Source organism: Lepidochelys kempii, chromosome 2 (genome assembly GCF_965140265.1).
Source record: "Lepidochelys kempii isolate rLepKem1 chromosome 2, rLepKem1.hap2, whole genome shotgun sequence".
NCBI lineage: Eukaryota > Metazoa > Chordata > Testudines > Cheloniidae > Lepidochelys > Lepidochelys kempii.
This window is the reverse complement of record NC_133257.1, coordinates 235,696,785-235,722,814: the sequence shown is the minus strand read 5'-3', so window position 1 is coordinate 235,722,814 and position 26,030 is coordinate 235,696,785. Positions and strand designations below refer to the sequence as shown.

The 26,030-nt window shown below is 45.1% G+C and overlaps 1 protein-coding gene across 1 annotated transcript in view; it reads right to left on the bottom strand.

The window, feature by feature from the left end:
- The window catches only part of GPR158 (G protein-coupled receptor 158), a 320,809-nt gene extending 313,427 nt beyond the window's left edge, over positions 1-7,382 (bottom strand). The window contains exon 1 of the mRNA XM_073334275.1: positions 5,976-7,382. Within this exon, the coding sequence (XP_073190376.1) occupies positions 5,976-6,847 (872 nt within the window). The 5' untranslated portion in view covers positions 6,848-7,382. The remainder of the gene's footprint in view (positions 1-5,975) is intronic.
- Between the last annotated feature and the right edge of the window lie 18,648 nt (positions 7,383-26,030).

Genomic DNA, 26,030 nt, shown 5'->3' with positions numbered 1-26,030 from the left:
AATCCTATTGCTCCACCACTCTGTGCAGGAGTAGCAACTGCAAAGGGACTGAGTTCTAGCCCTTTCTGTGCCCACACTTTAGGTAGTGAACTCCATCCCTAAAACCTCATTACTCAGGCTTTAAAAGGAGGAGGAGAAGGCGGGGTGATGGTGGGAGAATTTCACTGTATGGTGCATTTAGCCTCCTTAAAAAACCTATCCTTTTGACCAAATGTACGTTTTCCCAAATGGTAAAATAAAGCATTGCCATTGCCACTGTGTGATGAACAGGCCCTTCTAAAAAAAATCTCAAAGCCGACAGAAAAGGCTACAAATATAAACAGGTCTCTAAGGAAATAAGAGGCCCAAGCTATGGTAGAACTATTTACGCAGTGATTATCTTAAAAGAGCTGGGATATTATCATGAGTATTTTGAGTTCTCTTGAGTTTCTCGGCTTCATTTTAATATTGACCTACCTTGCTAGCCTTTGCAAGACAAGATATAGGACTATATTTTCTTCTAAATTCTTTTTCTGGGGTCTCACCTCAGGCAGTCTGGTTTCCAGTTCCTGGGGCAGAACGGTCGAGGACAGATGACAAGATGTTTTCAGTAGAGGGCTCTACCCTTGTAGCTCACTTCCTCTGGCAATGCAGAGGATAGAGGCCTTCATGGCCCAGACTAATGGGTTACTCTTTAAACAGGCTTTTGGTTAAATTTCCAAAATGCCATTAAAGAAAGGTCTAGCAAAAAATAGCAACAGCTATTGGACAGAAATAGTAGTCATTTGTCCACCCTATATTTGAGGTAATACTCATGTTCAACCAGGAGAGACAAATTCTACTCTTTTTTGCACTAATGTAGGTCTGAAACATTTATGCTGACTTTAGTGTTATTATTCCAGATCTACCTGGGTGTAACTAAGAGCAGAGTTTAGCCCTGTGTTTTTAATAATATGAGGTATACATATACTATTCACAGCATTTCTCAAACTTCATTGCACTGTGACCCTCTTCGGACAACAAAAATTACTACACGACCCCACAAAGGGGGACCCAAGCCCAAGCCCCGTCGCCTGGGGAGGGTGAGCAAAGCTCGTGGGCTTCATCCCTAGGGGGGTGGGCGGGGACTGTAACCTGAGCCCCAGTGCCCAGGGCGGTGGAGCTCCAAATTTGGCTTCAGCCCTGGACCCCAGCAAATCTAACACCAGGCCTGGTGACCTCATTACCACAGTTCGAGAACCACTGCACTGCAATGCATTCATATAAATACAAGCAAAGGCAAACTCCTTTTCTGTAAACCTAAAGAATACTCTTCCATCAAGAAAATTAATGTCTCACTTTGTCACACCATGCATACAATATCATATACCAGAGATAAGCAAGAAAGAAAGTATATAAAATGTTAGATGATGTTTAGAGTGGGCATGCACTAAATTATTGCTGCTGCTCTCATGCCAGACAAAGAATGGCAGCAGCATTAACGCATCCTTAACAGATGGTTCACAGACACATTTTGTTGGGCAGAATCAGTGCAACTTCTTCAAAAGAAAGAGACCAGCATATACGTGTTTTGTTAGCATATGGGCTTTAAATAGGAATTTGAAATTTAAAATATGTTGTGTCACTCAGTGACAGATGGAAAGGGGAAATAAAAACCTATTTTGAGAGGCAACTTATGGTGATTAATACTAATGTTGTAATGACTATGTTGAACTTTTCATTCAGTTTCTGATTTCATATTTTTAATTCATTTCTTCTTTTAAAAAAGTATTGTGGTTTGGACTGCCTAACTTTGCACCTAAGAATTATAGAAAATGTTTTGCAATATTAGAATAATTTAGGTTTTTAAAAAACTACAAGGCTAATCTTTGGTTTTCCATAAACTGTAATAATGTATTTTTAGGGCTGTCAAGCAGTTAAACAAATTAATGGTGATTAATCACGCTATTAAATAATAATAGAATACCATTTATTTAAATATTTTTGGATGTTTTCTACATTTTCAAATATATTGATTTCAATTACAACACAGAATACAAAGTGTACAGTGCTCACTTTATTTTTATTAAAAATATTTGCACTGTTAAAAACAAAAGAAATAGTATACTCAGTTCATCTAATACAAGTACTGTAGTTCAATCTCTATATCATGAAAGTTGAATTTACAAATGTAGAATTATGTACAAAAAAATAACTGCATTCAAAAATAAAACAATGTAAAACTTTAGAGCTGACAAGTCCACTCAGTCTTACTTCTTGTTCAGCCAATCGCTCAGACAAACAAATTGGTTTACTTTTGCAGGAGATAATGCCATCTGTTTCTTGTTTACAATGACACTTGAAAGTGAGAACAGGCATTCACATGGCATTGTTGTAGCCGGCGTTGCAAGATATTTACAGGCCAGATGCACTAAAGATTCATATATCCCATCATGCTTCAATCACCATTCCAGAGGACACGCGTCCTTGCTGATGATGGGTTCTCCTCGATAACTATCCAAAGCAGTGCAGACTGACACATGTTCTTTTTCATCAACTAACTCAGACACCACCAGCAGATTTTCTTTTTTGGTGGTTTGGGTTCTGTAATTTCTGCATTGGAGTGTTGCTCTTTTAAGACTTCAGAAAGCATGCTCCATACCTCATCCCTCTCAGATTTTGGAAAGCACTTCAAATTCTTAAACCTTGGGTTGAGTGCTGTAGCTATCGTTAGAAATCTCACATTGGTACCTTCTTTGTGTTTTGTCAAATCTGCAGGGAAAGTGTTCTTAAAAGCTGGGTCATCAACCGAGACAGCTATAACATGAAATATATGGCAGAATGTGGGTAAAACAGCAGAAGACATACAATTTTCCCCCAAAGAGTTCAGTCAGAAATTTAATTAATGCACTATTTTTTAACAAGCGTCATCACCATGGAAGCATGTCCTCTGGAATGGTGGTCGAAGAATGAAGGGGCATACAAATGTTTAGCATAACTGACATGTAAATACCTTGCAATGCTGGCTACAAAAGTATTATGTGAACACCTGTTCTCACTTTCAGGTGACCTTGTAAACTAGAAGCGGGCAACATCATCTCCCGTAAATGTAAATAAACTGTTTGTCTTAGCAATTAGCTGAACAAGAAGTAGGAGTGAGTGGACTTGTACGCTCTGAAGTTTTACATTGTTTTGTTTTTGAGTGCAGTTATGTAACAAAAAAATCTACATTTGTAAATTGCACTTTCACGATAAAAAGACTGCTCTACAGTATGAGGTGAATTGATTTTTTATCATTTTTACAGGGCAAATATTTGTAATAAAAATAATAATATAAACTGAGCACTGTACACTTTGTATTCTGTATTGTAATTGAAATCAATATATATGAAAAAGTAGAAAAACATCCAAAAATGTTTAATAAATTTCAATCAGTATTCTATTGTTTAACAGTGCAATTTAAACTGTGATTAATTTTTTTGAGTTAATCACGTGAGTTAACTGCAATTAATTGACATCCGTTGTATTTTTCCAGCATTTTGTAGAATATCTTTGTATGTATATTTTAAAGTACAAGATCATCTTTCATCTCTCACTCCACAAATTGAAAACAGGAAATAAAATGTTTGACAGTGTAAATCAAACATATGTACTTCTCCCCACCCCAATCACATACAATATTTACCAGAAACATTTAACAATCTGTATTTCAGTTGTGTTTTAACTATAAAAAACATACATAGTAGTTTAATCACCTTTAATATTAACCTTTCAACACAATAGAATCTGTTTTAAACATGCCAACAACATGGCCCATTTCAGTATCTTCAAATGGGGGGGGGGGAAGATGAATATAGAACTCCAAAAACATAGTTGTATAACAGCTGCCCAGAGGTGCATAAAATGGTTGCAATGGACTCTGAATCTAGTTAATCATTGTTATGTCAACATGCTAAATAGCACATTTATGGGGAGGCAGGGTGGGAAGGCTGCAGAGGTAAAAGAAATGTTTTGTATTGCTACCATAATGACCTCTATTGGTCGATTTGGGTGGCAAGTATTGCTCCAAAATTGAACTGATATATTGCCTGGAGTGGAGAGTGCTATCACAGTGTGGGCCTATATCATAGAGATGTGTCTGTGGCAAGGCTGGGGCTGTACTCAGTCCAGCAGATGCGTTTTTTGGTAGGATGAAGAGAAGTTTTAAGGGATCATGTGGATAGAATCCTGGCATGAAACAGTTACTTTAAAGCTCTGCTGCCTCAGGGCCTGATTCTGCTCCTGTTGAAATCAATGGCAAACCTCCTATTGACTTCTATGGCAAAGTATTAAGCTCTAAGTAAAGATCTTAGTTCTTAGATGGATGGTGCTGAAAGGGTCAGCCAACAGCCAGATAGCATTTGTTTAGGGATGAATAAACTTTTATGGATTATATATTTCCCCTCCGCCCCAACAAGAGAGAGCTCCATGCTGTGCACCGCTGCATGTACAGTCATCTCCATTCATCCAAACCTACAAGTTCATGGAGTGTACAAACAACGAATGTCAGTGAAACACCAGCACTTTACTGGCACATGAGCTCCTCTTGTGCTGTGCTGGCCCAAGCTCTGAAAAAGTTATAAAAGAGCAGCCAAGTTGATTTTTGCCCTTCTGAGAAATTCAGCAACAAGGAGCTTGCAGCTGGGCTCAACACTTGCTAATCCAATCAATGCAACATGTGAGAAGAGTTCAGAGTACAAGAGCATCATTCCACTGGAGAAGAGTCACTCTCTATTGGGCTGGAGTTTTCAGAGACATTTGGCCATATTCATCCTTGGTTTGACTCCAATGGATATCATGCTAAGCCTAGAAAACCGTAATTCACAAAAATGTTTGGCTGAATTGCGTTTGTTATCATTGCTGTCTGGCCACCCTACCTTGAGCGCTGGTAAAGCATATAATGTGCCTCTTTGTTCTTGGCTACCTCCACTCACCAGCTGATTCCCAAAGTAAAGGGGCACCAAATACACAAAAGAAGCTTTGCACCTCTATTTTACCCACAAAGAGGCTACCACCCACTTCAGAAAAAAAAAATAAGGACACAGTGGGGATCTCAAAGGAACTCCAGTGCTTTTCCTAGCAAAAGTTCCTATGGTCCCATCCAGGGGCTCCAGTCTTTACTCAGGCAAATCTCCTGCTGATATCAAAGTGGATATAGAACATCTTCGGACGTGGGCCTTTGTACATTTTTCTCAACTGTTCACAGCTCATTGGCTACCAGGGAATAACTTGTATATAAGTCTTTAAACATCCCATGTATCAGCTTTTATGACGTGAAACAGCAGAGGCACAAGGGAGCATTATATTTTTATCTTTAGAAAAATATTAATGTTTTACCTGTAGCCATCTAAGGATCTAACTATATGCATTGTATTGTGAACAGAGGTGACACAGGTTTATTCATCTGTATGTTCATTATCACCTTTGAGCACACCCCAGAGTGGATGGGTTTGAAAGACTATAAAATTGCAGTTTGCAGAATAAAAATAATGTTTTCTGGAGGGTTAAAATTATGTCTGGGATTGTGCTGGTTTTAATTATACACTATAGTAACTAATGACACATCAGCAAACATTTAACTACCAACTCTGCATTCCTCCCGCAGTTAGAAATAACTAACTACAACAGGCAACTTCTCCTGCTTTCTTCTACACACAGACACGCACCCTGCTTTCTGACCATGAAAATAACTCCCCCAGACTCAGGTGATTAGAGAAAACAGTGTTTTATACATTGTCACAAATAGTGATGCTTTTACCAGGCAACAGCTCCCTAGAGCATGGCAGTAAAGAGCTCAGCCAAGGTCTGCCTCTAAAGGCAGTTTGATTTTGCTTTGTGTTTGATTGGGGGGCAGGGTTGTTCTAGAATTGGATGATAACGTTAGTTGAGAGATAAGTTCCTGGGTGCCCCCTCCCTGCAACAAACCTTCCGAACACCACTCTGAGTACTAGTAACTACACAGAAAGGAGTTCTCCTACCTGAATTCGGGGAGAAGGTTTGGCTGCAGCCCATAAAAAGCTGCTGACAGAGTCACTAGCCATCCGGGTTTGTAATTCCCATTCTCACACTCCAGGTAGGGCGAGGACCATTTGATGTGGTTCTTATCTGCCGGGTAGCTGTCCTTCTTCTTCCAGCTGCTCTCCAAAGTTTTAGGGCCCGGCGTTAAGACCTTCCTGTGCAGATGTGGCCTCCACTTGCGCTTCAAGCTGTGGAACCACTCGGTTTCGATAGAGGCATTGGCTAAATGGTGAGCTGTGGAGGACAAATCCTGCAGGAGGATCTGGGTCTCCTGCCGGCTGGCCTGGAGGAAAACCTGGGGAGCAGAGGACAAGGGCTCTACATTGAAAGTAATAGCTGCTCTGGATATGTTGGGGTTCCCTTCCAGGAGACTCCTGATCAAGGCTTGGTACCAGCCCATGTCCTCCTGCAAGTTCTGCTCCCGGGATTTATTGCTCTGGAGGATCATGCTCAAAAAGTTGGTAGCGTGGAGGAGCGTGTCCAGGGCACCGTGCAAAGAAGGGTGAGCGGTGAGGCGAGACTTCCCAGCCAGGCTGGCCAGTTCGTACCTCCGGGAGCAGTTGGCGCGCCCCAGTTCCCGGGAGTCCCCCGTGTAGAGGAAGGAGGCCACGTTTTGAGGCACCTCTTCGGTGAGCCTCTGCGCCAAGATGGTGCTCTCAGTAGATCTGCTCCAGGGAGCCGGGGGAGGATCCGGGCCCTTCATGTTGTTGTAAATAGGCTGTTTCCCTGTGATTGCTTTGTCTTTGTGGTGCACCGTCCGCCCTTGGCCGGATCCAGCCCCGACCCCCACTTGGGCAAAGAGCAGGAGAGAGAGAAGCAGGCGCCGAGCCATGTCCTCGGAGCGCGCAGGCACGGCTAGGTCCCTGTACTATGATTATCACAGCTATCCCCACCCGCCCCCAGCCAAGGTGCAAAACAACGATCAGTGGCAGTGGCGTGCCTTGGCAAGGCAGCTGCAGCGGAAAAATTCAAGTCACCTGTGGCGATGCCCAGCGAGCGCGCCCTCTGCACGCTGCCCAGCGCTGGGAATTACGCTGCCCGGCTTCCGAGCAGGTTGCAGCCCCTCTCTCGCTCTGGGGAGAGGCTATAGTTAGCCTGCTTACGCCCTCCTCCCCCCGCCGCCGCCACGGAGGTGTTCCAAGCCGCTGCACGCAGAGGCGGCCGCGCCCTCAGCCGAGCAGGTGGCAGGTCCCGTCCCCCACTCCGGACCCACGCGCCTGGGCTCCGCATCCCGCCGGCATGGCGAGGGGCGGGCGGACGCTGCCGGGGAGGCGCGGGGCTGGGTCCCGTGGGACCGGCTTGTTCCTAGGGAGCGGGTGCCGGGCTAACTGAGCGCTCGGGTTTCCCAGCCGAGAGACCCACGCTCCGCCCTCTCCCGGCTGCGGGAGGCTGTTCACCAGGCTGCTCTGCCGGCGCCAACCCCTCATTACCGCTGGCCCCTTCCCAACCAGCCCTCGTAGGTGCACGCCCGCTGCCCCGCTCCCCGTATGGCCGGGTCGCCTGTCAGTCACCCGGGAGCCACTGGCGGTCCGGGGGAGAGGCGCTGTCCAGTGCTGGGCAAGGAGGTGGCGGCGCGGCTCGGGACCGGGAGCCCGGTTCGCCTGCAGCCCCGCGGAGAGCGGGGACAGCGCCCTGCGGGGGGGGGGGGGGGGCTTAGGCTGCAGCTGCGGGGCCGGCCTAGCAGAAGGGGGGAAGTTGAGGCGAGGGTGTCTCCAGCCCCCTGTCGTCCCCCCACCCACACCCACAGGAGGGGCCCCGGGCTGTGTGGAAGGGGAACAGGCGGGAGGGCGGCTCTCTGCCCGCAGGGGAGGTTGAATAAAGGATGATGTATTTTAACTGGGTGGGGATAGGTGTAGATGTGTCGAATAGAGACATCTGCTGGATGGGCTTAAAACGATACCGCTGCTGCCTTAGCCAAACGGTCTGCACTGAGAATAGGTGAGGAACTCGGGTCAGTTGTAGGTACGGGAGAAGAAGAAAAGGAGGGTGGCGGAGCAGGGGATCAGGACGCTTAAAATACCCTTCGCTCAACACAGGGAGGAGCGCGCTCAGACTTGGGGTGGGGAAGCTACAATTAACGCTACAGGCTCACTTTGGGGCCTGGCTGTCTGCTGTTATGAAGAGCATCTTCTTGTCATTTTCCAGCAAATTATATTCCTCATTAAAGAAGTAGGTTCTGGCTTGGAAAATGGTTCATGTCAGAGCCACTGTATATTTTTTTCATACAGCTCTCCCGGTGCACTGGAATCCAGGATCCCTGCTAGGCTTGTACTGGACTACTTCTAGTCCAGGATAGATTGGATTGAGACATTTACTTTAGTTATACAACAAATTCTACTTCTGATTCCAGCAGTTACTGCTTCAGCTACCAACCTCAATACCCCCCTTTCTTCTCTTTTTCCCTGCTGCTGACTCTGACTATTTCTAGGTTGCCCCTTAAGCATGGCCTGTCTTCCAAAATCTATTTGTCTCGCTTTCACCTCATTCGGATTACTCCTATAACCAAACTTGTGCAGCATTCTCAAACATTTTAAAAAATCACACATACAACTGAGCCAGGTAGATGTATCCTTGCCTAAACTGAATAACCCTACAGTCATATTTCTGTAACCTGTGTCCTTCCTTGCCTCTCCTTCTTGCAATCTTTTATTCTCCAGTTTTCTGTTAACTCCATAATGCCAGCTCTGATCACTCTCCCAGAATAAATCCTTTAATCCAGTGGTTTGCAGAGCACTTGCTTATGGTCCATGGAGGGCTGACAGATCACATGGCTTTCCTCCTTATTAAAAGACAACTAAAATGCATTTAAAACTTTATTACTTTTCCACATAAGCAACCCTTGTAATTGCCAGGGGGATGTTACGTGAACAGGAATGAGGCCCTAATCCAACAAAGACATTTAAGTATGTATTTAACTTCAAGCATTGACTTCAGTGGACTATGCACATGCCTAAAGTTTTATTACTAGAGCAAAGCTTAAGAAAGGAGGCATCTGCAAAATTATGCATTGGAAGGGAGGTGGTCCATGACACCCTGTAATGGGGCATGGCACCCACCTCTCACAAGCATCCCCTTCTAGTCAGGTGTATCTGCAGCCTTTCAGTTTATGGTGACCCATCAGTGGTTTCTCAGGCAGTTTTTCAGTGACTCAGCCCTCCAGTTGAGTCACATATACTGTCTGTATGTGAAACAGAACAAATCCCTTCTGGGATATACAGTCTTTAACTTGTCCTGGCCCTGGTATGGGGCCATACCCTCAGTGCTTCCTGCCTGGAAACCCTGTCTTCTTGTGTCCCTCCCTAGGCTCAGTCCTACTCAGTCCCAGTAGTCAGCCAGGAGCTACTTCTTAGCTCCCCCATCCCCGTCCACACAGAGCTGTCCATGGTCCTGCTGCTCTTTCAGCCAGCCAGGAACACAACCCTCTCTCCTCCAGCTCCAGGCAGCAAGGAACAGGTGCTCAGCTCTGCAACTCCTTTTATTATAGTGTATGTCTACACTACGAAATTAGGTCGATTTTATAGAAGTCGATTTTTAGAAATCAATTTTATATAGTCAATTGTGTATGTCCCCACTAAGCGCATTAAGTTGGCGGAGTGTGTCCTCAATACTATGACTAGCATCGACTTATGGAGCGGTGCACTGTGAGTAGCTACAGTTCCTGCAGTCTCCGCTGCCCATTGGAATTCTGGGTTAAGCTCCCAATGCCTGATGGGGCAAAAACATTGTCGCAGGTGGTTTTGGGTACATGCCGTCAATCGCCCCTCCCTCCGTGAAAGCAACGGCAGACAATCATTTTGCGCCCTTTTTCCTGGGTTACCAGTGCAAACGCCATACTGTTACACCCCGATGGCCCCCTCCCTTAAGGAGTTTTCTGGGACAGCAAATTAGCATTGTATATTGCTAACGCTGTTGCTTGCATTGCAAAGCATTTTGTGGAGGGTTAGAGGTATCTGAGTGGAGTGTGGAAGGGTTTTTTTTTTTTTTTGCAGGTATGAGAGGCCGGAGGGGGGGGAGAGAAACAAGAGAGCAGAGAACAGGTTAACTTAACACTGCAGTTAGCATGCTCAGTCCAAAGATAAGAAGCTGACTTCAGCCCAAAGCCAGCTGCTACCTGCCAAGACAGAAGGGGGAAAGTCCAACCCCCCCGATCAGCCATAAGAAGAGAAAAACTAAGTGGAGCAAAGCTGCAAAGATAACAACAAGAACAGGGAGAACAAATGAGACAAAACAGTGAAGGCCAATAGAAAGGAAAACAAAGTCTTCGGAGCTGGGATGTTTTGGGAAACCAAGAAGGCCACAGCAAGCCAGTTTGGACTGACATAAAGAGCACCAGAAACAGAGGTCGTGGAATGGAACACCCCCAAAGAAGCCCAGGACTTAAAACCCAACTGAGAGCTGGAGCAATTCGGAGATCAGCAGCAAACCCGGACAGCCTGGGCCCAGGACAAAAACTCCCATCCACCCTTCCCACCCCCCTTCTTCTGACTTTACACCCAGGCCTGGCCAGCCTTGGGTAGTGCATATGTGCGTATGAAAGTGGGTTAGGGCTTGCGGCATTAACACTTCCTTTTTTCCCCTGAGTGATGTGGGAGCGTTCCCAGCACTCTCTGCTGTTATTTTATTATTTTATCAATAAAGCTTTAAAATTTAGATACTTGGTGTGCCTCATCATCTCCTCCCCAAAAAAGATCCTGTGGTCCTAGCCTGATCAACTGTGGCCCAGGCAGATTGGTAACAAAAATCTGTCACAATACCACGGCAAGCATGGAGCCCACTCAGCTCACCGCTGCTGTTGTGAGCATTGTAAACACCTCGTGCATTATCCTGGAGTATGTGCAGAACTGGGCTAAGAGACGCCAGCATGAGGACGATTGTGATGAGGACATGGACACAGATGTTCCTGAAAGCACGGGCTGTGGCAATTGGGACATCATGGCGGCAGTGGGGCTGGTTGATACAGTGGAACACTGATTCTGGGCCCAGCAAACAAGCACAGACTGTGTTGCAGGTATGGGATGATTCACAGTGGCTGCGAAACTTTCGCATGAGTAAGGCCACTTTCCTTGAACTTTGTGAGTTGCTTTCCCCTGCCCTGAAGCACAGGAATACCAAGATGAGAGCTGCCCTGACAGTTAAGAAGTGAGTGCTTATAGCCCTGTGGAAGCTTGCAATGCCTGACTGCTACCAGTCAGTCAGGAATCAATTTGGAGTGGGCAAGTCTACTGTGGGGACTGCTGTGATCCAAATAGCCAATGCAATCACTGACGTTCTGCTATCAAGAGTAGTGACTCTGGGAAATGTGCAGGTCATATTGGATGGCTTTGCTGCAATGGGGTTCCCTAACTGTGGTGGGGTGATAGACGGAACACATATCCCTATCTTGGCACCGGACCACCTTGCCAACCAGTACATAAACCACAAGGGGTACTTCTCAATGGTGCTGCAAGCACTGGTGGATCACAAGGGATGTTTCACCGACATCAACATGGGATGGCCAGGAAAGGTGCATGACACTCGCATCTTTAGGAACTCCGGGCTGTTGGAGCAGTTGCAAGAAGGGACCTACTTCACAGACCAAAAAATTACCATTGGGGATGTTGAAATGCCCAGCCTACACCTTGCTCCCATGGCTCATGGAGCCGTAAACAGGCAGCCTGAACAGTAGTAAGGAGCAGTTCAACTATAGGCTGAGCAAGTGCAGAATGGTGGTAGAATGTGCCTTTGGACATTTAAAAACTTGCTGGTGCTGTTTGCTGACTAGGTTAGACCTGAGTGCAACCAACCTTCCCATTGTTATTGCTGCTTGCTGTGTGCTTCATAATATCTGTGAGAGTAAGGGGGAGACATTTACAGCGGGATGGGAGGTTGAGGCAAATTGCCTGAGCAGCCAGACACCAGGGCGATTAGAAGAGCACAGCTAGGCGCGCTGCATATCAGAGAGGCTTTGAAAACCAGTTTCATGACTGGCTGGCTATGGTGTGACAGTTGTATGTATTTCTCCTTGCTGCAAACCCGCCCCCTTTGTTGATTTTAATTACTTGTAAGCCAACCACCATCCCCCCTTCGATCAGAGCTGGCAAAGGAAATAAAATAACTATTGTTTTGAAACCATGCATTCTTTCTTTATTAATTTTAAAGAAAGTGAGATAACTGACAAAGTAGCCCAGGTGGGGTGCGGGAGGAGGGAAGGACAAGGCCACATTGCTTATTGTAGCCACACTACAAATCAAAGCTGTTTGAATGACAGCCTTCTGTTGCTTGGGCCATCCTCTAGAGTGGAGTGGCTGGGTGCCTGGAGCCTCCTCCCCCACCCCGCGTTCTTGGGCATCTCGGTGAGGAGGATATGGAACTTGGTGGAGGAGGGCAGGCGGTTATACAATGAATGCAGTGGGGGTCTGTGCTCTTGTTGGCTTTCCTGCAGCTCCAACAGATGCTTCATCGTGTCCGTTTGCTCCCCCATTAGCCTCAACATTGCCTCCTGCCTCTGCTATTCACGCTCACTTAATGCTTTCCTGGCCTCTGCCACTGAATGCCTCCATGCATTAAGTTTTGTCCTATCAGTGCGGGAGGACTGCCTGAGCTTGGAAAACATGTCATCGCGAGTGCATTTTTTTCACCTTCTAATCTGTGATAACCTCAGGGACGGAGATGATAGGGGGAGCATAGAAACATTTGCACCTCGGGGGAGATAAAAAAGGAGAGTAAAATTTAAGATGATACATTTCTGAGAACAAAAGGGAGACTCTTTCACAGTGAATCGAGCAATTCACAGCAGACAGCACATGTGCTTTAGGTACAAGGTCGCATTTTGCCTTTTATATTGAGTGCCTGCCGGTATGGTGACACATCATAAACAGCTGGGCAACAGAATTCGGTTTCCAGGCAGCCTTGGTAAGCCTTTTGGTACACGGGGTTGGTTTCTTACGCCTTCATAACATGTGGGAATGGTTTCAAACTGCAGCGCCATCCTTTCCCATAGCAAGCAATGCTGGTTGGGGTTTCACATTTAAAAGGAGGGGGCTGCAGTTTTCAGGTGGATGTGCAGCACACACCTCCCCCCACCCCACGGCTATTCTCTGGGATGATCCCTTCACCCCTCCCCCCCGCTACATGGCTATTGTCTGGGATGATCCCTCTTAGCCAAGTGCAAACAACCTAGTATGAACGGGGTCCTTTTACTGTTCCCTTACAAAAACTCCCATATTTCAACTAGGTGACCATGAATGTTATCACTCTCCTAAGGCTAACTCAGAAAAATAAAGACCAAATATTGCTTGAATGTGACCAAAACCCAGGACCATTCGCTGCCATGCTTTGTGCTGCAATGATTCCAGACTATTTGCTACTGGCTTGGCGTGGTAAAGTGTCCTACCATGGAGGATGAAATAAGACAGCCCTCCCCAGAAACCTTCTGCAAAGGCTTTCAGAGTACCTCCAGGAGAGCTTCATGACACATTAACAGACTTTTCCAGTAGCTGTACTGGCCACGAATGCATCCCAATTCTTCAGGGCAAATCAAACATTAAACACTATTGCTTTTAAACCCTGTAGTGTAGTTACAAATGTGCACTCACCAGAGCTGCCGTCTCCGGCTTCAGGGTCGGGGATCCCGCCTTGGGAGGATATTGGCTCCAGGGTGATTAAAAGATCCTGGCTGCTGGGGACAACGGATTCACCCCTTGCCTGCTGCACATTCTCTTCCTCCTCCTCCTCCTCTTCTTCATCCACAAAATCCTCCTCCTTGTTGCGTGAGACTCCCCCCTTGCAGGTGTCCACGGACAGTGGTGGGGTAGTGATAGGGTCCCCCCCCACAGAATGCCAAGCAGCTGATCACAGAAGCGGCATGTATGGGGCTCTGACCCGGAGCAACCATTTGCCTCATTTGTCTTTTGGTAGGCTTGCCTGAGCTCCTTGACTTTCAGGCGGTACTGTTGTGTGTCCCTGTTGTAGCCTCTCTCCACCATACCCTATGCGATTTTGGCATATATATTAGCATTTCTTCTTTTTGATTAGAGTTCGGCCTGCACAGAGTCTTCTCCCCATACAGCAATCAGATCCAGTGTCTCCCTTTTGGTCCATGCTGGAGCTCGTTTGCGATTCTGGGGGGACTGCATGGTCACCTATGCTGCTGAGCTCACCACACTGACCAAACAGGAAATTAAATCCAAAAGTTCCCAGGGCTTTTCCTGTGTACCTGGCTAGTGCATCGGAGTTCAAAGCGCAGTCCAGAGTGGTCACATAGGAGCATTCTGGGATAGCTCCCGGAGGCCAATACCGGCGAATTGCGTCTGCACTACCCCAAATTTGTCCCAGCAAGGTCGATTTTAGCACTACTCCCCTTGCTGGGGAGGAGTACAGAAGTCAATTTTAAGAGCCCTTTAGGTTGGCGGAACAGGGTTAGTTGTGTAGACGCATTCATTTTTAAGTCTACCTAATGTGGCTAAATTCGACCTAACCCCGTACTATAGACCAGGGCTATGGCTCTTCTGGGTCCTGATTGGCTGCTCCCTGCAGCCTCTCTCATTGCCTGCTTCCCCACAACCATTCTAGGCTGCTTGCAGGACTTCTCTTCTGCTCTTCTCTGGGTTGGGGTGTGGCAGGACCCTGAGGCCTCCAGTGGGGGGGCCTCTGGGCCTAGCACACCCCCTCACACACTATTAAATTGCAGTCTACTCTTGTTTAATTTAAATATCTATTTTGGAATTACAAGAGAGTAGCTGAAAATGACTAGCTAACGAGGGTCCATATAATCATTTATGTTTTTATACACATAGACACACTGTAGCAGGAAAGTCTGATGACCAGGAAGGTCTGATGACCAGATGCCTTAGTGGTCAGCTCATGGCCTTACAGTTTCTGTCAGCCAAATCATCCCAGAGGGGCACCCACTGCAGCCTCAACCACCCTAACTTGCTCCAATTTCTCCTCAGCGCTGTCACTACAAAAGAACAGGGTGGTTAAGGTAGGGGGACCCAGGCCCTCCCCTTCCACTGGGTCCAAATCCAGGGCCCTAGGGGTTTATTAGAGTGTCCATCTGTGACTGGGGTTCCAGAGGGGGCCAGCTGAGGTCACTCAATTAGGGTGAACTACAAAGAATGGGGCAGATAATCCCCAAAGCTGGTAGATATTTCCAATACTTAGATTTACCAAGACAGCAAAAAACAGCTTCTTTATTACCTCACTGGTTGCCCAGAAGCCAACAACACAGTTCCCTTGAATTAACCCAGCCTCAGGCCTCCATCCAGGTACCCAAATCAAATATGATGAAGATTTCTGAAAATCTTATTTCATCATATAAAAAAAACGGTTCTACCAATCCCAAAGGATCAGACACATTACCTCCCAAGTTAATGAATATTCCAGATCTTACCCAAATACCTGCTTAGAGCCAATTCTTATTAACTAAACTAAAATTTATTAAAAGGAAAAGAGAGTATGGTTAAAAGATCAATATACGCATAGACATGAGTTCAATTCTTGAGGTGCAGATATATAGCAGAGATAGTGAGCTTTGTAGTTGCAAAGAGTTCTTTTAGAATTTGGTCCATAGGTTATAGTCCAATGTCCAGTATCATATTCAGGGTGTTTCCAGCTGAATTGGGACCTCAATCTTGCAATTCAAACTTTCCCTGATGAAGCTTAAGCAGATCTGAGATAACAGGATCAGGACCCAAGGATCTTTTATACAATATCAAACCTTCTTTGACAGGTTGGAGTCCCTCTGGGAACAATAGGTAATTAGGGTGACTTTGAAGTAGGTCCATCACCAGTACTTAACTATACAAATTAACATAAGGCAATTGCCTGTTTCTCCACCATTCACAGGTGTTTTGCTATACAGAGATGAATACAGAAATATCCCATGTTTACAATTAATTTAAATGCTAGAATGTTCCTTTGTTCTCTGAATTATCAGAATACAGCATAGACAGGGACTGTTTATTACATTGTTGACCACTACCCATATATATGTAAATACACAAAAACACAAACATTATCTCCCCATATGTCTTTAAGGGCTGAATTTGAGTCATTCATCTGCAAGATGTTTAACTCTTTGGGATGGTGTGACACATGACCAGAGTTACTGAACTGCCCCCAAACTATGTTTCCGGCTGGGTCACATCCTACCAACTCAGAAGCAATTCAGTTTGAGGTATGATCACTGGTTTAGCAGATTCTCCTCTGTCTCTTAGTGTTCTCTTCAGTCAATTACTCTCTTTTAAGGCTTTCAACTCTCCAAGAAAGCAGGGTGGGGGAAGTCCAGGTCCCTATTTCTAAAGCAACCCTCACAAACCTGTTGACACTCCTCCCACAGCTCTCAGCATCAACTTTGCTTCCTGGTGCCACATATAACTCATTCTCATTTCTCCTGGGCTACCCGTGTCCTTTTAAACTGCTCCTCCACTAGGAACATGTATTGCACCTTGTGAGGGGTTGGGCCTTCTCTGATGGTGGCAGATCAGGTCATGTCACAGTGTATTCAGGCCAATTCACCTGTGTATTAGCATAGATCAAAACAATTGTTAAATGTTTTAAATGTTTAAATTGAGTGTTTAAACTTCATAAAATTAATGGGATGTTATGTGTATTGTTTTCTCTTATATGTATCCTCTTATGATGCAGCAAACATTTATATTGTAATGTCTTCTGTAACTAAATAACTCAGACATCAACGCAGAATTGGGAATGCTAATGAAGGACTTTATCAGAAAAAGTGCTAATTCCACAGCAAATGGCCATTGTGTTTGATGACTGAAGGTCAGAGACTCAAAGTGAATTCCTCACTCATCAGAGGAAAAACCCACATGGTTAGAGACACTGTCAGCATGTCTTCCGTCAAAAGAAGATATAAGAATGGATTCTAGGAAAAATTCTTCATCTCTGGACTGTTTGGACTCTTACAGGGAAGTGTACCAGATACAAAGTGGAGAGTACCAGAGACAATCTGGATGCCCTGGAAAGACTTTGGTTGGGGAAATTAGCAGTTTATTACATTACTTCCGCCATTTAGAATTACAAACTATGATTCACCTGTACATATATTTTACCTGCTTTAACCTCTGAATAACTCTCATTTCCTTTTCTTAGCTAATAACCCTATAGAATTGGCTGCCAGTATTGTCTTTGGTATGCAATCTGGAGTATCAACTGGTCTGGGGTATGTGACTGGTCTCTTGGGACTGGGACCAACCTGATGTGGTGTGATTTTAGGTTTAAGTGACCTTTTATCACAAAGCCCAGTTTGTCTGGATGGCAAGATAGGCTGGAGAATCATAGAATCATAGAATATCAGGGTTGGAAGGGACCCCAGAAGGTCATCTAGTCCAACCCCCTGCTCAAAGCAGGACCAATTCTCAGTTAAATCATCCCAGCCAGGGCTTTGTCAAGCCTGACCTTAAAAACCTCTAAGGAAGGAGATTCTACCACCTCCCTAGATAACGCATTCCAGTGTTTCACCACCCTCTTAGTGAAAAAGTTTTTCCTAATATCCAATCTAAACCTCCCCCACTGCAACTTGAGACCATTACTCCTCGTTCTGTCATCTGCTACCATTGAGAACAGTCTAGAGCCATCCTCTTTGGAACCCCCTTTCAGGTAGTTGAAAGCAGCTATCAAATCCCCCCTCATTCTTCTCTTCTGCAGGCTAAACAATCCCAGCTCCCTCAGCCTCTCCTCATAACTCATGTGTTCCAGTCCCCTAATCATTTTTGTTGCCCTTCGCTGGACTCTCTCCAATTTATCCACATCCTTCTTGAAGTGTGGGGCCCAAAACTGGACACAGTACTCCAGATGAGGCCTCACCAATGTCGAATAGAGGGGAACGATCACGTCCCTCGATCTGCTCGCTATGCCCCTACTTATACATCCCAAAATGCCATTGGCCTTCTTGGCAACAAGGGCACACTGCTGACTCATATCCAGCTTCTCGTCCACTGTCACCCCTAGGTCCTTTTCCGCAGAACTGCTGCCTAGCCAGTCGGTCCCTAGTCTGTAGCTGTGCATTGGGTTCTTCCGTCCTAAGTGCAGGACCCTGCACTTATCCTTATTGAACCCCATCAGATTCCTTTTGGCCCAATCTTCCAATTGGTCTAGGTCCTTCTGTATCCTATCCCTCCCCTCCAGCGTATCTACCACTCCTCCCAGTTTAGTATCATCCGCAACTTTGCTGAGAGTGCAATCCACACCATCCTCCAGATCATTTATGAAGATATTGAATAAAACCGGCCCCAGGACCGACCCTTGGGGCACTCCACTTGATACCGGCTGCCAACTAGACATGGAGCCATTGATCACTACCCGTTGAGCCCGACAATCTAGCCAGCTTTCTACCCACCTTATAGTGCATTCATCCAGCCCATACTTCCTTAACTTGCTGACAAGAATACTATGGGAGACCGTGTCAAAAGCTTTGCTAAAGTCAAGAAACAATACATCCACTGCTTTCCCTTCATCCACAGAACCAGTAATCTCATCATAAAAGGCGATTAGATTAGTCAGGCATGACCTTCCCTTGGTGAATCCATGCTGACTGTTCCTGATCACTTTCCTCTCATGCAAGTGCTTCAGGATTGATTCTTTGAGGACCTGCTCCATGATTTTTCCAGGGACTGAGGTGAGGCTGACTGGCCTGTAGTTCCCAGGATCCTCCTTCTTCCCTTTTTTAAAGATTGGCACTACATTAGCCTTTTTCCAGTCATCCGGGACTTCCCTGGTTCGCCACGAGTTTTCAAAGATAATGGCCAGTGGCTCTGCAATCACAGCCGCCAATTCCTTCAGCACTCTCGGATGCAACTCGTCCGGCCCCATGGACTTGTGCACGTCCAGCTTTTCTAAATAGTCCCTAACCACCTCTATCTCCACAGAGGGCTGGCCATCTCTTCCCCATTTTGTGATGCCCAGCGCAGCAGTCTGGGAGCTGACCTTGTTAGTGAAAACAGAGGCAAAAAAAAAAGCATTTTTAGAGTTAGAGAGTCTAAAGGGACTGTCTAACTCCATGGTGAGACTGGCATAGTGATCCAGGAGTTCACATTTGTCACTGGCTTGGTGAAATCTAATTACAGAACACACCATCACTTTGGAGTGTCTACCCTGTTTTCTGACAGTCTGCCCTGAGGTAGGCATTCACAGCTGTGAGCCACTCCAGACAGTGTGACACCCCCATAACCCAGTATTGCTCTACTCCCCCACTACCCGCTTCAGTGTGGCTCCTGTAGACCCCCATCTCTCTCACACACACACTCTATAATAAAGGAATGGATGACATTGCTCTCATGCAAAGTATTATAGGATCTAATTTTGAACTAATGATAAAAATATATACCTGCTCCTAAATCACACTTTCAGATTAGAGTCATTTGCATGTATAGCTAAAGGAAGATTCACATTAATATAGTTAAATGTAAATAACTTTGTAGCCCATTTTTCCATAATGTAATACATGTAATCTTTGTTCAATACTCAAATGTATTATTAGCATACAGAAGAGAAAATTATATTTTTTTAAATTTTCCTTTAAGTAGACAATGTGCATGCACATTAATCACCTCCGTCAAGAATAATTTACATGTAGTTAATTTCCCCACTTGTGCACCTCTGTGATTATTTTGAAATTACATATATTAAGCAACTCAAAAACGGTTGTGTTTAACAGCACAGAAGGCTACATGTTCAAAAACTTGTGCATGAACAAATATTTATAGGCACACTTATTATAAAGTGCAAGTGGGAAATAGGCATGCGTGGACTTTCCTAAAGGGTAGGCTGCATTGTAGACATGGCCTCTGGGATGGGCAGGTGCAGCCTGTTTACAAAATTGCACAATACTGTCTGGGCCAAAGCTGACAGAATGAGGATAGTCATGGTTTAGGCAGGTGCAGGTCCAGAAGTACTGGTGGAGATGAACTCCTATCAGATAACAATTGCTTTGATAGCAGCGCACTACAGTTCATAAAAGAAATCAGCAGAGACACACTGTTAAATAAAAGGCAGATTCACCAGTGCACCAAAGCAGAACAAAACTGTCAGAGCATACCAAATAATTAAACTGACCCTCATCATCATCATCAGGGTAGCCAAAAGCAGCCAAATAGAACTGATTGCTCTGGCCCTTAATTTGTAATTGGTGTGTTGACTTAGAATAGATGGTTGTGTTAGTGAGACTGGTGCAAGGAGAGAGGGGACAGGAAGAGCCAAGTTCCTGAGTTCATATATCTCAGTGCTTTAAGGTCTTCCCCTGAACTCCTACCTTAATTCCCCCAGCAGTGCAGCCTCAGTGCACAGTGGGGTTATGGCAGCAGTGCAACATATAGCCATGGAAAGCTGTGGCAGCTGAGCCAAGTAATCTGGCCGGGAGAACCAGGGCCGGATTAACCTTTTGTGGGCCCCAGCACCAAACATATTTGGGGCCCCAATGTAGTCGTGGGCTCCAAGTGTGGGTCTGGTGTGGCAGTTGCCATAGTATACCCAGTACTGAATCTCAGACACATTTTTCATTTTGATCACACACCTCTGCAGCGTGTGCACTATAGTTTTGATCACACTATATGCATTGCCATACACAGCTCCCTCAGTCCCCAATTTTTCTCATTGAGCTGTACACCCATGTGGGTTTACCAGTGTCCACAGTGAGTAGAACTTTCATAGTGATCAGGGAAACTCCCCACAGATTTATCACCTTCCTCATTCAGACCTTCTATAGCCATGTCTCCAGTACCACCCTATGTCACCAGTCATAGTATGTGGTCCAGGTCTCAGCTCCCTCAACACCCATCCTGCCATTTGAGCAAGCCACTTACAAACACCATTTCCCCAAGCTGAGGACTTAGGCTGGTGTCTTTGAATTCCCAAGAGCTTTCTCCCTCTGCTCCCAGCTACATGCTAGTCTACTACCTGATCACTGCCACCTCTCCCCATGCTTGTTTCCTTTCTATTTTGGACATGCTCCCCAGCCAGCTGGGGCTATTCTCCCACTGCAAGCCTGACCTGCTTCCTCTTTCTCTGCTTCCCTTGACATTCCTTTCCTACTGGTGACCTCTGTTCCTTGAAGTTAATTCCAGTTTCTTTATCTGCTCTAGCTTAATGGCCCCTAGTAGTCACAGAGCCACCTGCAGCTTCTCTGGCTATAGCCATGGAGCCAATTGCCAGAGGCCAGCCTTAGATAGCTGTAGCTTCTAGTCAAGGGAGGGGTGGCAATTCCAAGGCTGAGCATGCTTGAACCTTTCAATGGTGGCACTAGGGACTCTAAATCCTCAGCGCTGGCCCTATGCAGCTGCAGAATCTGCAGTTAAGCACTTCCCTCCTCTAGGCCATGGCTTTAAGTTCCTGAGATGCCCATCAGCTGCAGCAGAGGCCACCAATTCCCACTCACCTCAGCTAGCACATAGTCATGCAGAAAATGCAGCCTGAATGATTTTGGAGGCTGGGGTGCCAGGAGGTTCCCATCCCTGAGCAGCAGCTCTGCAACAAGCTCACATGGCCCCCCTCTGCTGTGGGACCAGGACCCTGTGAAGACAGTGGAGTTACCCTGTGTATAACCAGTTCTGTCCAAAGCCTGTTGAAGTGCATGGGGGTCTTTTCATTATCTTTAATGGGCTGTGTATAGAAGCAAAGGATGCCATTTTAGACTCTAGGAGCAAAGTGCATTCTATGCTGCACTGGTTTACTATTGTAACAGGAAGGTCTCACATCACCGAGTGAATAAGCAACACCTCCTACAGCACCTAACTTTTTCTGAGAGGCTTCCCACCCAATTACTAAATGTAAACCTGCTTTGCTTACCAGGGCTGAAAATATCAGGACGTATGGTCACAAAAGCAAGGCACTTCGGAATTCTGTAGGAATTTTGGATGTGCACAGAACACAGACCAGACTAGTTCCCACGTGGTTACAGAACTGCAGTAAAGTGGAACAATTTTCAGCTTGTGTGATTGGGGATATCTGTATCCATATTATAAGACTGTCCTACATAAATGAGGAAAAGTTGAGGTGCCCTTGTTATTCTTTTGTTCCACGATTCGTTTCTATGGGGAATTTGCCAGTGCAATATTACTGTCTTCCTTTTAAACAAAGGAAACTAAAAAAATGGTAATGGCTGTTGAAAATAGCAATTCCAGCCCTAGTTAGCGCTTGGGAGATGCCAGCATTTGTTGCTCAATTTTATCCTACTTTTTCTACAGCAAGTTACAGTGGATCAGCGTATTTGATCTGGGAGAAATGAAGTAACAGCAGCCTAAATGGAGCTTGAGTACTCCTGAATTTTGAGAGTGTTCAAATCTGGAAGGCAGGTGCTAGATTCCCTTTCTGAATATTAGATAAACCTGGAAAGGAAAAGCCAATTTCTGCTTCCATGGCTCAGACATGGAAATCCTCCTACGTGCCTGGTTCTGTATCTAAAGCTGCCCAGGTCCTCTAGTAGAGCCTTCCCTCCCTTACTTTTCATTTTAACTTCTGGTGGGATCCACATACCTCCCTTGCTAGGCTTCAGATAGAGAGGTGCACTGTCCATTTAGACCACCCAGTTCCTTCTTTGGGGCTTGCCAGGCAAGGTCACACCAGCATCCCTAATCCAGTCTGGGGAAGTCTTCTGAGGGTGGTATCTGAGCCAAAGCCTTCTACTCCTTCGGTATACTTATTCCCCATTCACAGTGCCACCCCCTTCTGCAGCCAGCTCTCCATTCACAGCAAGCTGCAGCATATGGGGTCTCAGCTCCCGCACTCCCTTTCCTGTTGATAGCTGCCAAGGGAATGCTGGGAAATGTAGTTCCTTCCCTGCTCCAGGGCCAGCTCTATAGGAAGGGAGCTGGCCAAGGAACTACAGCTTCCAGGGCCCCTTGGGTTCTCAGCTCCCATGCTGGATCCCTGCTGCTCACTCGAGGCTCTACTTCTGCAGCACTGGGAGAGGGAGGAAGTGAGTGTTATGGGCCCCCTTCTGAGCTTGGGCCCGGCCCTATGGAGCCATTGGCACCATGGTAAATCCAGTACTGATGAGAACCCTTAAGACCAGTGTCCAGTCTCCCTCATACTGCTGAGTCATTACAACCAATAAAATTGTTTCAGGCAAACAGTTATAGAGGAAGAGTGATAATTGGTTGAGTTACCTCTGATGTCACAATGGCCCCACTTAAGAGTTACCCTGAGCTGTTGACCACAGACTGACTGTATCCTATATAAACATAGCAATTAGCTATACTAAGTAATTAATCACTTCCTAATCACAACCTACTTAAAATATAGCCTATGCAAGAAATTTCAATTAATTTTAAACATATGAAAAGTTTGAAGTCTGAGTTATTCCACTGTTAAGATCACACAGGACAAAGAAAAGACTGACACAGATTCAAAGTTTCTTAAAGGGCCCAGCTTTTAATTAATTTTAACCCAAACTAATTAACAGATGTACTTATACATTCTCAGAAAATTCATTCTGTAATTGAAGAGTAAGTGCACTAAATTTGAGGATGATATGCTTGCAAAACAGAAAGGTCAAATCCCTGTCTTAAGTGCAAAATGGAACTCCCCTATGAAGTTGTGAACAGCACCTCCATAATTAACATACTGGAATAGTTTCAGTGGGCCAAATTGACTGTATGGAGTTACACCAGAAATGAATGTTGTGCCAACGTCACACAAATATACGGTATAAGGGCCTCGTCCCGCAAGTATTTACCACCAGGTAAAGTGCTTATTACCCTAGTTAATTCCTTAGAATTCAGTGGACTTAGTCATGGTAGGAAGCACCTAGTAGTACTTGTATGCTTGGGCCCTAAGAACTCATTTTGAGTCTCAGATTATGTGTGTATGTCATCAGAACATTAAGATAAAAAACAGCAATACAGTATGAATAGTTTTGTTGAAATTGTCTATAATACTCAATAACATATATAAAGTGTAAAGTTGCAGGGGAAGGGAGTCTATAAAAAGTGTGTTCAATTTTTTCAGGAGTAACAAATTAAGCAAAGTCACTGTTCTAGGTCATTCAAAAAGCAGAAATATCACAGGCACAGAATAGAGGGCTAGGAAAGGGTGTTACTCAGTCTGATGAGAGCTGCAAGCACACACCTGGCAATTGCAGTTTGTTATGCTTATAAAAATTCACGGAATCTTGTTCAGGCGACAAGGCAATGTGCCACCTTTATTTAAAATGTCAAAAGCAGCATATGCTTACACACACACACACACAAGGTTCAGCAGTAGCTCACGAAAGCTTATGCTCAAATAAATTGGTTAGTCTCTAAGGTGCCACAAGTACTCCTTTTCTTTTTGCGAATACAGACCTACACGGCTGTTACTCTGAAACCAGTCCTTTTTGTTGCCCAAGTCTATCTAGTGGCCAGCTAAACTGAACACAAGGAGGGAGCCAGGCCTCTGTTGGACACATACTGATGCTCCATTGTTATTGCAGAATGTACCCAAAGCCTCCATGCTCTCACCCAGCTTTTATAGTAGTTGATCGCCATGTAAGTCTATGGGTCTTGCTGTGTCATAATTGGATCGTTAATCATAAACTGATTGTTTGCAGGACCATTCTCCATCTCCTTATCTTATACTTTGTTCTTGTTTTCTGGTGGATACCTTCACACTTTAGGGTCGTTAATCTTCACTCTTCAGCCATCAGGACAAGATAGTGGCGTCTTCATTTCTTCACTACCTCTTTTGTGATTAGGCCCATCTGCTGCTGGCATCTCTTCTTATCTACTCACATAGTTGCATACGTCACTCACCCAAGGAACAGCTAAACAATCTCCTAACAAGCAGGTTTGTAACAGAACAGAGTGATTTCATATTACTAGTTTAACTTATAAAACAAAGCAACTAGTAAATTAACAAATCAGAAGAACTTAACAAATCAAGAAGGTTTGGGGTTCTTTGCTCACAAGTTCACATATAATGAAAAGTTCAAATACGCTGGCATAAGAAATCCCCTCAGGATCCAAATGCTCTTGTGGAGGGTGGGGAAAGTGAAAATTCAGCTCCCATAAACAGCTCACAATCCAGCAATAATACTTAAAGTGCCAAATACACTTAGAAACCAAACTGAATTTAAAAGAAAACGCAATGCATACTATATATAAAATGGCAAACACCATCTCTATCAACCTAGCTTTCTGGAAGTTAGTATTCCCCTTTGGATGGGCTTCCAGCCTGGATGACATGAGGTCACATAACAACAAAACCCTGTAGATGATGGAAGTTCCTAAAAATGAAATAAATTAAAACCTTAAATTGAAATGGAAAGTATAGGTGTGAGGGTGCATTAAGAATATTGAGACATTGAGGTCTTGGGTCAAATAGGAGATATTATTCCAAATCTAGTGGGAATTGAATGTCTAATAACAAATGGGATGACTTTTGACTCCTAATTGTTTAGGAAAAAATAACATCTGATCATTCATATACCAGTTGAGAATCTCTGTATAATCTATATATTCCATACAAAAACTATGCTAAGAGAATGTTATGGTTACACAGTTAAGCAACAATCAGGAAATACCAGGTTAAAATTGCAAATACAACTATAAGTCTTCCTCCTTGTGCATATGCATTACCATAGAGCCTTTAATCACATGATACATTCTTCACAGGGGTGTTAATGCCCCAAGACCCTTTACAGGGAAACAGAGTGTAAGCTACTTACCACATGCTAGTCAGAGCAGTGTTTCTCAACCTGGTGGTCGTGACCCTCAGGAAGTTCACAAAATGGGTTTAGGGGGGTCACCACGGGGAGCCCCACAACATGCTTCAGCCCCAGGCAGCAGGGCTCTGGCCTCCCTAAGCTTAAGCCTAAGCCCTAGCCCCAGCCCCAGCCCCAGGGTAGTGTTACAGCTGTTACAGCCCCAGCTTCAGGTGGCTTCAGCCCCAGCGGGCAGGGTTCTGGCAGCTTCAGCTTCCTAGTTTTTCAAGTCTTAGTAGGAGGGTCAAGATTTTTAAGTCCAAAGTAGGTTGCCAGCACAAAAAGGTTGAGAAACCCTGAGTTAGAGCAATGCTTTCAACCCACAACATATAGAAATGAACAG